At 38.2% G+C, this 13644-nt stretch overlaps 2 protein-coding genes across 3 annotated transcripts in view; one reads left to right on the top strand and one right to left on the bottom strand.

Annotated features, from left to right (window-relative positions):
* The window catches only part of LOC129666913 (filamin A-interacting protein 1-like), an 88254-nt gene extending 83608 nt beyond the window's left edge, over positions 1-4646 (bottom strand). The window contains exons 1-2 of the mRNA XM_055594286.1: positions 4404-4646; positions 3512-3685 (exon numbers count right to left, since the gene is read on the bottom strand). Coding sequence (XP_055450261.1) covers positions 3512-3685; positions 4404-4646 — 417 coding nt within the window. The remainder of the gene's footprint in view (positions 1-3511; positions 3686-4403) is intronic.
* The window catches only part of Cmss1 (cms1 ribosomal small subunit homolog), a 305385-nt gene that overhangs the window by 91482 nt on the left and 200259 nt on the right, over positions 1-13644 (top strand). The window lies entirely within an intron of this gene.

The following is a 13644-nucleotide window of genomic DNA, read 5'->3' as shown; positions in this document are numbered from 1 at the left end:
ACAGGAAAAATGTTTGGCTAATTTAATAAATTGAAGGTAACCAAATATGCTAATCATAAAAATGTATACTTCTTCCTTGTCTGGATTGATACCTGGTTTTTCTTGATAACATTGGGATTCTATAAAAGACCATTTTCTCATTGTCTCTCCACCACAGACTCTGCCACTGGACACAACTCTCATGGCTCTCTGCTGTCATTTCATGACTCCTCTGAAAGCTCTTCTTTGTTTGACCATCGCTCTGTCTTTGCCTTGTTTGAGACAAGGTCTCCCTGTGTAGCCCATATTGATCTTAAATTCTCAAAATCATCCTGCTGCATTTCCTGAGTATGAAGACTTTAAATAAGATCTACCCTCGCCTGCTTCATCTTCACCCTGAATGGTGGTGTCTCTCATCTTTTCAACTTCAAGCCAATCCTCCAATGGTCTGCTTTCTTACACTTAGTTTTAGTAGCATCCTGGGTGATGTTACTTTACCTGGCTCATTTTCTTATGCAGGCACAACAAAACTCTGTAAAGTACCTGTTTGCTACCTGTCTGTTTCTGTGTAAGTACTGATCCTAGACAAATCTGTCCCTTCTTTTTGACTGCTAGTTGATGAAGATGAGTCCATTAAGCGTGGATACAGTTTTCTTATGCTGTTGCTTCTACTTTCCTAGTTTTTACATTTGTAACTTTTTCACCCCTTACTTTGAAAAAAAAAAAAAGATTCCTCTTTCTTTTCACCATGCTCTTGTTCTACCTTTGATTTTCTCCTACTATTCATGACACCTCTGTCCCTTCACACTGCACTGAACATAGTCATATGCACACACATACCCAGATACGGGAAGAGGAAGTGGAAGGTTTGCTTTTATAAAGCGAATAAATCTAGTGTTAGGTTCCTCTCTTGCCTCAGCATCTTGTAAGACCTGTAAGAACCTGGGCAGTGTGTTCATCTACTCAATAATTTTGTAAAAATTTCAAAATTAAAATGTTTTCATTGTAACAAGTTAATACTCATTTTCCTCCTCCAGCCATTGTCATATAAAGTCAAAAGGTCACAGGTTGTATTTAAAGCTCATTTTTCCTTTAGTGCCTGATACTGGAAGTTTCTGGCTTATTGGGAAAAACAACTTCAAAATGTATAAAGCGAAAAGCTAGTGTATAGTTTATTGTTTATCTTTCTTTTGGATAGCTCATCCATGGATTTAAGAATGGTTTTATATTTCATTGAGCATTTTATTATATTCCTTGATAATGTAGTTTCATAATATAGTCTTCATTATTACTGAAGATGACAGATCCCTACTCATCCTTTGGATCTTGGCTTTCTTGGTTCTTTTTACATTCTTCCCCCTGTTATGTCCCCTCCCAGTGCTCTGTGCTGTGCTTGTCTGTGAGATTGTATGTCATCTGGCCTCTTTTACAAATTGAGCATCCTGGAGGCAGAAGCCATGACTACTTCTATAAATTAGCTTTTCAGTAAATAGTAATTAAGCAAATGAGTAAAGTGAAATGTAGATGTTAAATTCTGTAAGATACTTTAAGAATTGTCTTAAGGCTTGGTACCTTTATTGAAGTATCTGGCTTGGATGATCTAAATGTTAAATTTTCTGTGATGACTTTAAGAAAAACTAAGAATACATCAGGCATTAACTTCATTGACTTTTAATGAAAGATTCCAAATTCAAAAGAAACATGAAATTTCAAAGTCTCTGGAGTGGATTCTGGTCCTCTTATTCACTCTCTGCCCCCAAACCTACTCTTTTTTTTTTTCTAGTTCACATGCCCTACCGTTCTTCATTCTTCATCAGTATTCATCCCATTTCCTCAGGAAAGAGTAGTTGCTCTTCTAAGTTATTTTTCTTTAAGAGTTAGATAAATAAGCCCCATATAGATTATCTGACCATTATTATGGTTGAATTTTAAGATTTTCCAGGCAGAACATTGAAGAAAATAAAAGCAAAGGGTGATTATTATTAACAGTTAAAACTTGGGGAGTCAGCCAAAATAAAGAAGTAGATTTTTTCATACAGGTTTATTGCTACGTAAGTAAGTTATAGACATATATAGTCTTAATAAGCCCACTCTCCTTCCGTTTCTGTTCTTCAGCCTCATCTTAGGAATTCTTGTCAGAACTCCCCTTTATTTTCCGGATTTCGCTTTTCGCCTCTTAGCTGTTAGGTGGAGGAGACTAGACAGTAGAGCCATCTAAGTAGTTATGTGAACTTTGGGAAACTGATAGCCAATGACAAAGACATCTAGAAGGGTAAAGTAAGAAAGAAGAGAGAGAGAGAAAAAATTTGGCAAAACTTGGAGGTGGCAATGTGTGAGAGATTGTACAAGTAGAAGGATATTTTAGAAGTGGCAACCAAAGAATGTTGGATTTATAAAGGAAGGAGAGGTTAGGAGTAAGAGTCAAGGATTCTTTACAGAGACAGGATTGCCATTTGATGGCTTTTATTCAGGGCATTTTCACCAACCAGTCTGCACTGCACCTCATGTAGCTGGCAGATCTGACAGATCTAGTGGAAGCATGTTGGGAGTCACGATAGTTGTGAGGCTGTTGCCTTGCATGCAGCCCCATTCCTTTTGTTTAAAATCTGGATTAAGACATAAATCAACAGACTTTGGGTGGTCTCATCCTCACCACTTAGGGAAGTACATTCACATGACCAAACTACTTCAGAATTTGGCAAGAAAGTAGTCTTCTCTCATGAGATTCCCAAGACAAGAATAGCAAGAACATTAGAGGTCAAGCCTGAGCTAGATTGCCAGAGCAAGGGTGGGGAGTGGGGCTGGGTTGATTTGTCCAAAACTTGCTTTCATTCTCTGAGCCTTAACTCATATTCTTGGTTGTTTCTTTTTATAAAAATGAAAATTATGAAAGTTTCCATTTAGGTCTCTGAGGAAAATTGAAGAATAAGAAAGGATGCCAGAATTTTAGAAATTTCTGCACAGAAGGAGGAGCAAGAATCCCTTCATCTCTGGGTAGGGGTGGTCATGTTTGGGTTGCTCACCTTTGCCACTACCGAATGCCAGTGGGTGGCAGAAAGTTCTTCTCTGTGTTTGAAGAACAGACAGTATGCCATCATCTAAATCCCTGTTTCTTGGACAGTTTAGACCATTTCTTTTTGACCAAACTTTCTATGATATGATGCCTTAGTGTTTTAACCTTGATAACTGAACTCGATCTGCTTTTTATTATAGTCTGGATAGCCTTCAAGCCCCCAAAGACATACAGATGCTTGCAGGATTTGTGCATATGTGAGCTCTTCCGTTTATGTTTCACTCTCATAGTAAGGAACAAGAAACAAACCAAAGTGGAAGCGTCTTGGCTGTCATTCGTTTTTCTCCCCCAGACAGTTTGCAGTTTTTATCAGTTTGGGTGGGTTTGAAGAACATTAGGAAGTGAGATTGTAAAAAACGAAAAGAAGGTTCAAATCATGATCACTTCCTAGGCCTGGTCTTTTGGCTGGCTGGTGTGCTTCTACCTTCTTAAGTTTACACGCCTGATGTGGTTACCTACCTCATTCATTGGTTTCTCGTAGATGTCTTCCTGCCATGGGACAGATTTTGCTTGAAAAGCATCTCTCTGGAGAGCCTCCAACACCTTTTTTGGAGTGACAAACCCATACTGAGCTTCCAGCAAAGCCAAGTCTATTTTTTCAGCCCTTAAAATGCCTATGACTTCATCTCGAGCCTGGAAGAACAAACAGTATTTCACAAAGATTGCTTATCTACCCCCAGACTCGGCACACATGCTGTTGTGAGAGGTGGTGGTATTTCTTATTCTCTTTCCAATAAAAGTGAGCCATATTTGGTTATAGTACCTTTTGGAAGAAGGTAACCGAGCCATGTCCCTTCATCCTTATACGCCACTTTCATGCTAATAGCATTTTACAAAATGATCACTGTAGTACACTGGGGTGCTGTTTCATTGGTTTCCAACAGGAGACCAGATACCCCTCAGTGGACTGTCATTTGGGCTTTCAAAGGTTAGGAAGTAAGAGTCTTCTAATGTGTAGCAGCTGTTTTTAAATAAATGAAATGATTAATGATACTGCGGAGCCAGTTTACATGGGATACAAAATGCTTATTGTTATTTAAACCATTGCAGAAGTGATCTGGCACGATTATTAAGATATGCCTGTGAGCGAGGGCTTCCGAGCCGCTTGAGCAAAAGATGTGTCCTTTCACAGCATGCATGCCAATTTTATGTCATAATGACAACCCCCTTTGGATGTGACTAATTGTGATTGTTTTTTTGAGTTGGTAGAAGAGAATTTTGTTTGTATAGTTATGCATTTGGATATACACAAGTATGAACCACAGCTCTCATTTCTCTAGCAGCAAGCACACCAAATTCATAACCAGGCTTCCCCTTAGACCGTAGCAGGAATGGCCCAAGCCCAGCTGACCTGCAGCTCTCCCTCCAGAATGCTGAGGAGAAATAGTAAGTCATCTCTTGAGAGGTCTTCTGCTTGGTGGCCTTTGCCATTGTGTGGCTTCTCTGGTGTGGGACTTAGAAGGACCCCGTCTGACTCACTAGAGGGGTCTTTTTCTTGCACTCCATGCTTTGTGTCCTGGAAACTGTGGAATTTGCTGTGTCTTGGGAATTGCTTTGGGACTGAGCCCTCAGTGTTGCCTCTTCTGGACCGCATTCTTCAAGGACTGGAAGAAGAGAAGACCATTTGTAACTCTTACTAAAAGTAATTTTGTAAGTACCTATTACTGCCTTAACGTTCTTGTAGTATCTGCCACAGCCCCAAACTTGATCTTTTTTAATATGTACAACAGAAAAGGGTATTGCCAGATTCATAAATCACAGTCTTATTTACACTTCTTTAAAAGTCAACATTTTAAAAGCTTGTTCTGCTTTGATTAAAGCCACTTATGTCCATGGGTAAACAGATCGTGTTTGAACTTCATCCACTACACATTCCACTACAGGAACCCAGGTCATACCTCCTACTGTGGTGGAGTGCTTACTTACAACTAGGCATACTTAACATAATTGTGAAAGGATGAACTTGCTAATGGTTTTTCTTCAGCTTCAAATTACTTCCTTTTGAAGTTGTTGCTACTTTTTATATGTATGTTTTTGTCTTGTTAACTTTTTAGCTCTTGGCACATGAAGACAGGAAGGCCAGAATATCTGCTAGAGAATGCTTTAGGTTACTTTGTTATCAAGGCAAATTTTAGCACTAAAAACATCCAGGCTCACTCCCTGACTCCATCCGTGACAGCCTACCAAAACTGCAGATGCATCACTGAGATAGATATGTCACAGCTTGTATCTGACGCTCTCATCCGTAAAGCAGAGGCAGCAGTGCAGAGTAGCTGCCAGGGGAAGGACCACATGAACTCCATAGCTGAGGACATAGCCAGCAAAATTATTGTCAGCAAGAAAAGCTCTTTCACCGTGGAGATTTCTGACTAGTCTTAAGCTTATCCTGGGCTACAGTACAGTCAGATAAATTTTTGGTGTTGGTTTTTTTGTTTGTTTGTTTTTGTTTTTTTTTGTTTGTTTGATTGTTTTTTGTTTTTTTTTTGGTTTTTTTTTTGTTTTTTTTTTTTTTTTGAGGCAATATCTTCACTCTATGTAGAACTCAATATGTAGACCAGGCTGTCCTCAAACTTGTGGCAATCCTCCTGCCCCTGCTACCTGAATAATGAATAAGATTGCAGGCATTTATCATATCTAGCTAAATCCCAACCCCCTTGCTACATTAAACCGCTGGTGCATACTTTCAGTACACAATAAAAGCCTTTAAAAATCTGTTGATATGTTTCTGAAACTTGTTTTTTATCTTATATTTTAAAAATTCACCTTAGTCTCTTTTTCTGTAGTTTATATATTTTGCTTGATATGTGGTGTTTCATTGTGTGGATAGTATGCCGTTTACTCACCATTTTCTCCTGACAGATTTTTAAAGTAATTTACCCTCCCCCAGCCAGCATACACTATTAGAAACCTGCCACTCTGAACATTCTTAACTAACGTTTTTTCTAATGTTTGGACATTTTCCTTAGAACTGTTTTTTAAGACACAAGAATGGAATTTTGAGCTGTAAAATATGTGTGAGAGATGCTTGCTCTTCTAAATAGACCATTGTGAAGCTCCTTTTGTTTGCTACCTCAAAACCCACCAGAACACTGTGAAGCACAGAATAGCATCTTCATAGTGTAGTGAAGACATGAAACTGAAGAAAACTTTCTAAGTAGAAAAAATAAAAACACATGTAGTCAGTGAGCCCACATTCTTAAAAATGATGTCAAAATGCCAATATACTATACTGCTTAAGACAATTTGTTCAAAAAAAAATTTTGTTTTTGTTGCCCAGCTATAAGGAATGCCTAACATAAATGCAGTATCAATGAACAGTGATCTGTGGCAGTAGTTCTCACGAGATGGGTTCACTTATTTGAGAACCACAAAAGTACAGTAGAAGTGTGTGTGTGTGTGTGTGTAATAACTTACATATAACTAATATAATTTTTGTTACTTTGTTATTTGGGCTGGCTCTATTTCTGGACTGCATTTCTATTTCTCAGTCTCTGAAGTTACTGGTGGAACTAAACTATACCAAGTAAAAATTATGATGAGTGGGAGATATGACTATGGAAACTACTACAGATATACTAATTTAATGGTAAATAGTGTTCATGTAATATATTATGTGCCTTTATGAAAATGTATTTAAAAATAAAAAGGGAAAAGAAACATAAATTGCATTTCTAATTATTTTTCTCCAGGCATTGTGTTTTCATGAACACCTCAAGGATGTCCTTGCTCTGCACTATAAAAACAATGGAAAGTTATTGCATAGATTAGATATAGTCAAAGGAAGTAAATACTGTTCCCTGGCTTACATTTGCACATGAAGGACAAGGTCATTTGTACTTTTCATTTTATCTTAAAATGTGTATATTGGGGTGGGGGAGTTGCTAAGGATGGTACCAATTATTTGTTGTTCTACTGAGCTACGCCCCAGGCCCTGATACAGTTAATCATTGTTAAGTCTCCTGGGACGTACCTTGCCTGATGCTCCAATCAGAAAGAATCTTCAGCAGAGTGACCAATTTGCTCCTTGTACTTCATAGGCCTTCTGTCTCAGGTGTATATTATTGTTCTAACCTATTCTAAAATTAATATAGTAGGCACAGTGACTCAAAATTCTGTGGTTCACTCAGTAGCTTCATCCATCCATCTTGCATTGGTCTAAGATGCAGTATTTTGCATGCATCTGGCTGTAGGCTGTTTAGTATGCTGGGGCTTCAGCCCGATTGTCTCATCTCTAGCCTCATCCTGTAGTAAGCTAGAGCCAGGTTCACCATCGATAGTGTCAGTGCAGTTCTGCAACTGTGAGAACTGAAGGTCTCACTCAGGCTCTTGCTTTATGGGTGGATGTACATCATTGCCCAGATGCAAGAGTGGAAAAACAGATTCCACATGTAGATGGAGAGAGATACAGACTTAGGACCAAACCAGAGGCATTTTAAAAAAGTCCACCACAGCTACACAATTTTAAAAAATCCAATTTATATATGCTAAAATAGATTTGCATATTTATTTCTATTTTTCTTAAAGGCTTTCTATTCTGTATTCTTATGCCCTTTGATTACACACTCCTGTAGGGAACAGTCCCCTGTGAATAAGAAACTTGTATTCTCTTGTTAATCAGTAAGTATTCCTCTGTCCATATCATTTGTCCTAAAGAATGCCCTTCCAGCATAGCAAGATAACATAAGATTCCTTGAGCAGGGGCCTTGCTCAGCAATGCTCATAAGCACTGTCCTTTGTGTTTAGGTTGCCCAGTCTACAGGAGAAGACATAAGGGGGCTCTGTGTGTCTTCTGGTGCTTGTTGCTCTCCCCTCACTCTTAAGTGACAAAGTTGAGACCAGTCTTCCAAGAGAGACCAGTGACAATTTGGAAACAGAAAAATAAACACACAACTCCAGAAGTTTAACAGCATGTTTGTTCTCTTAAACATGATTGTAGTTTTGTTGTTGTTTTTCTTTGGAGACTACCAGGTCTATTTGGGAACTAGGTTGAATAGTTGTTGTATTGCTGACTATGAAGCAGTGTTCACCGTGACTGAGAGCAGACGCAGCATGTATAGGTGCCTGGTCTACTGAGTCTGTGTCTCTACATGTTTTCAATGGTGGAGTTTCCTTCCTCCCCCGCCAACAACCACAACATGATCAGTAATGAGAAGTAATTATCAAGAAGAAGAAAACAAAGGCATGAATTTCATGATACTCACGCACTGTATTATCAGTGACTTCATTGTTTCTCTTGGCAATTTTTTAATACATCTGTGCATGGCCCAGAGATATAGAGTGAGGTAAAGAAAAATGTATTTGCAATGATGGTTTAGGATTTTTAGTGCCACTTTACAAAGAGATGGGGTGTGGAAAGGGTAATTGCTTTTTTCTTGAAATATGAAATGCCAAGTAATGGTGACTTGCTGCTTTCATAGAGCAGTAATGGTACGTTACCATAACTGACCTTCGTGTGATTGTGGCCTTTGAGTGCATAGACTGAGAATCAGGAAGCCTGACTTCTGGTTCCAGTTCTTCCTGTAATTAGGCAGGCCTGACTTCCTGCTTACAACATGAGAATTTGGGGTTGTGTTGACCTTGCAAGATCATTCAAGATGGAACAAGAACCAGGGGTTCTTCCCCTTGACCTCTACTCTGTTTCTTGCTCAATAATGGATCCCCTGACAGCAGGGCTGGGGGCTGAGACTAGATGAGCTCTGAAGTCTTGGGGCTTCCCGCACTAAAGTTTTGTGATTCTCTGTTGTCTGGTATCTATGGATACAAATACCATGTAGTTGGCAGTAAGAAGTAGATTGTATTTTGTTTTCCTTTGTAGTGACCTCGGTCTATTTTTCTTTGGTTTAAGCTGGTTGAAAATATGGCAGATTTTGGTAAGAATGTATCAGTGCAAGAGAAGGACTATAAAGAATTTTCAGAGTTTTTCTTTTATTTCTTAATTTAGTTATAGGAATTAGGCAAATGTAAATAGAGATGTATTCTATTCACTCTCTCTAATACATATACCTTAGTCAGGTCCTTCCTTTACCCATAAAGGTAACATTTTTTTTTTATTAATTACAATTTATTCACTTTGTATCCCCCTGTATTTCCCTCCCTCCCCCTTCTCCACGCATGCCCCTCCCCAAGTCCACTGATAGGAGAGATCTTCCTTTCCTTCATTCTGATCCTCCTCTATTAGGTCTCATCAGGAGTGGCTGCATTGAAAAGTTGACATTTTAAAGTCACTTTTTTTTTATTAATCTTTTATATCAAAATTGTTTATTCTTCATAGTTGGATAAAGTTATTCAGAAGTACATTTAGGATTAATGTATAATTAATTTTGTGAGTGAATTATGGAAGAAATATGAGTATTTTATTTGTATAAAGTAAATGGGAAAGGCTCAAAAAATCAGTTTTGGGTGTTTTAATATAATATTGAGGTAGTCAATCAAAAGTATTTGAGTTAAAGAAAATAATAGTAGCAGCGATAACTAACATTTACCATGCACAAACTTATTCAAAATGATTTTCATTAATTAATTTACTTAACCCTTCCAGAACTCATTATTTCTCATCTCCAATTTGCAGGAAAGAAAACTGAAGTTTGGAATTCTTAAATAACTTGTCAACACTATACTTCTAAAGAGTATAGTAGCAAAATCAGGTTCTAATTTGGTCATCTATGTACTGCACCCATGAAATCACCACACCATAGCTACTTAAAAGTTATCAAAGTATAAAAGAAAATAGTAAAGGAAAATCCTGGCTTAGGTTGATAAGGGTCCATGATACCACCCCACTTGTTACATATAAAGGACCCTGAATTATACAAAATTTCAAGTAACATAAATCCACAAGTCTTTGGCTTTGGAGCAGTTGGCCTATTCAGTAAGATTATTTTCCTTCTGTATACTACACATGTACAGAAACGTACTTGAATATGTAGTTATTCTTAAATAGCAGTTTTCCTTCTTGACTACCTTGCAACATTTTGGCAGGAAACATGCCTCAATACAGAATATGAAGTTTGTAGAATTTGATAGCTCTTGGCTTAAACCCAGAGCTCCAGGGGGGGGGTGCCTCTTCCGCCTTGGATCTGAGTCCTTACATGTGAAATAAAGATAATGGTACCTGCTAATGGATTTATAGTGCATACTGTAAGCACAAGTCTCCTATTGTTCATGCCTGTATCCCATATTTAAAGGAGTCAGGTCTCAGTAGGATTCACTGGATGACTGAATCATGCAGTTCTTCCTCAGCAGAGCTGGTTGGGTAAGAGCTGCTTCAAGGTAAAGATGATTCAACTGTAAACCACTAGCTAGAAGTGCAGGAAGAGATACTGAGACGCTACGGGAGAACTGTGTAGCCATACTACATGCTAGGCACTGGGTTAAGTGTGCCTTGTGTATATCATCTTACATAAGCCTAAAAGACTTTTAGCAAAAAAGTAAAAAAGGGCTTGTTAACTCATGCCATCAAAGATATCAAAAATGCCTACAAAAGTCTGAGTGTGTGTTTATGTACACACATGGTAATATGCTAGGTAGGGGCAGGCATGGCATTAGACTCCAAAAGCAAATTAGCACTCTGCTTTTAATATCACTGAATTTAGAAAACGTTTGATACAACTTCCCCTGAAAATGACCAATTCTCCTCCCTATATACATAAAATGAGCTGATTGTCCATCACACTTTTTGTTTAACCATCATTAGCTTTTTTTGGGGGGGTGTCATATTTTACAAATATTATGTCCTTTAAATTTAACTTAAACATGGGGAATTACATGTGAATATTTAATATGACTAGAGAACTGCATGCTGCAGAGCAATTCTATGCTGTCTCATTGCTGGGAATGAGACATTCCTTCATTAACCTAAAATTTAGCTCCCTCAAAGGAAAATGGACAGAGCTGGAGTAAGATTACAGTGTTCTCAGAAGAGCTGTTTAGGTTTTTAATATCATTTGTCTTATGGTAAATGTGATTCACGGATAAAAATGCTTTCTATAAATAGATGTTAACAATGCAAAGTCATAGAACAGCTAGGTCGTGCCCACATGGCCAGATTTGGGGAGAAAATCCTGTTGGGACTTTATTTGGTCTCTCAAAACAGTTTTTTTTTTTAAGTTTCTTTTTATTGCCCTAGTCACCAGCATTTGAAGACACTAAACTCAGCCAGCTGTACTAAGCCTATCTGATGGCTGCCAAGACAAATTGAAAATCAGATAACCTAACATAGCATTTGGCTCTCTTTACCTATTTTTCCCATTTTCAATTAAAAGAAAATTACCAACATGTTCCCCTGTTGGTATTTATTTTTTCCTTGTAGGGCATGGACACAGTTTCAGAGAAGGGAATGGAAAATGGAGTATATGGTTCGCGTCCATTCCCAAGGCTACTGAGTTCTAAGGGAAAGCGTTGCAGATTCAAGTGTTCCCCGCAGCACCAGGACTTCAGGTCTCCCACGACCACCTGCTCAATTGGCCCAGTTAGAAAAGGGATCGCCTTGTCAGCAGATGCAGCCAGCGCACAGCGGTGTCAGTTCAAATACCTGGTTCTTCCTCAGAGCTAAAGCCAGCAAGGCCACTTCTTTTGTCATAATGTCTGCTATCCTTCAATGAGAGGGATTAGTCTCTATTCTAAAGATACAGTTTTTCAACCTATTCCTTGCACCGTCAAGTTTCAGGCCCTGTCACCCAGCATACAAACATATTATAATTATGGCCCTTTAGACCCAGCCACTCTTCATTAGACCTGAATCTTTCTAAGGAAATGTGCAGAGTTAGACACAATTTCTCAGATATCATCTCTCAGTTGGAATTTTACATATAGACCCCCAAATTTAATAAGGGACATTAATGAAGACTTATTCCAGTTTAGCCTATCAAGTTATAAATATCTTTCATGTGTACATTGTTTGATAGCATCAAATGACAGCTATTCATCCTATTTCACCAATGAGGATTTAGGAAGTGTAAATAACTTTAATCAACAGATGCTGGGCCAGTGATGAAAGCCTTGGTGTTCATACTCTTCCCCTCCCGCAATACAACAGCTTTTTATGTTCTCTCCTTGTTTAGATAGACCCACTGACATTCACATTCACATTCTCTATTTAACTTGAAGTTGCTCTTTAGCTCTTGTCTTCTAACTGCTGTAGTTTCCAAAGTGGTTAGGCTGTAGATACAGAATAAATAGCCTGCTGATGAGGTCTAATGGGGCAAACTTACATCATGGATTTTCTTAGCTCTGTGTTATGGAGAAAAGACAAAAAGAAATATAAAAATCTCTTGAGTATAAATAGTTGATTTATCCAAGTTTTCCATTACAAATCAGTGGCTCTTTAAAGAGCCTTTTCTCATTTAAGGTTGAAACAGCACTAAGAATGGTTTCCAGATCCTGGTGGAATAGAGCAGAAAAAAGAAAATTGTTTTCATGTAATTCAAGTTAGCTTTAAATGCCATACTCCCAGGCCTAACTCAAACTCTCTCGAAAATAATAGAATTCTTTTAAGTTTTCAAACTGCATCACCTAGATGTTTCTTCCCACTCCGATGGTATCGTGCCAGTCGTTTAAGCTTTCTGTCATCTTTGAATTTTTGTCTAGTTGGGTCAGAATGTCCAGTCTCCTTACTGCTGTAATTAAGGCCCAGTGAAGATAATGGATGTGCTTGAGGTCCTGCCCAATACCAACGCAAGCACACGGATCTCCTGCCCACAACTATGTTGCTCTGTCTGTTAAAATGTAAAATGTTCCTTGCTCATACCCCATCCGTATTTCCAGCTCTAGAAAGACACAAATCCTAAGAAATAAAAACATGCCTTTGATAGTACTCAGTGTCTCAAAAAAAAAAAAAAAAATTGTTCGCTTTCTCAACCATCTTCCTCATCCTTTGAATAACAGGTCAGGTTACCCAGGGTACCTTCTCACTCAGGTCAGGCCTGTGGAACGGACATTTAGGGTGAACAAGAATTCCCATCAAGAGATTTCAACACGACAACATAACGTCTTTCCTTTATCCTCTTTTATCTAAGGCAATGTGAATACCTAAGAAAAGTATGTATTACAGAGAAAAATGTCATAAGCCATAAGGCTCTGGGCAACGTGAGACCTTTGAGCCAGTGACTACCTCTTGCCCAACATCTCAAGCGTACCACAGTGTTACCCTGCAACTAGGAAGAAAACTGAATGACACCTTACTTCTTAAGCATGTCTGTCTAGTTTGCTGAGTTGTGTTTTTCTTTTTCTTTTTAGTGGATAAGTAGGAAGGCAGCTTTTCAAAATTTCTCTTTTGTAATTTCTGTTCTTTCAGTCTTTAAAAAAATCAAACACATAGGTTTATTATTCTCCTTTGGCAAATGCAATGATAAAAAAAATGAGGTGTTGGGAAACTCACAATTTAGTATGATGAGTAGAAAATATTTAGAAACACAGTAAATAATCTTCAGTCTACGTAGTAAGTGCTTTGGGAGTATTTGAAAAGGAGGGACTAACTCTGCCAGGGGACTTGGTGAGATCACTTTAGATTACGCTGATTCTTAAAGGATGAAGAAGAGTTTCCAGGTCAAATGTACAGGAAGAACGTGGTAGGAAATCACAATATATGTTAAATA

This window comes from Psammomys obesus, unplaced genomic scaffold (assembly GCF_907164565.1).
Source record: "Psammomys obesus unplaced genomic scaffold, mPsaObe1.curated_primary_1811, whole genome shotgun sequence".
Taxonomy (NCBI): Eukaryota; Metazoa; Chordata; class Mammalia; order Rodentia; family Muridae; genus Psammomys; species Psammomys obesus.
Note: the sequence above shows the minus strand (reverse complement) of the source record. Positions and strands in the feature narration are given on the sequence as shown.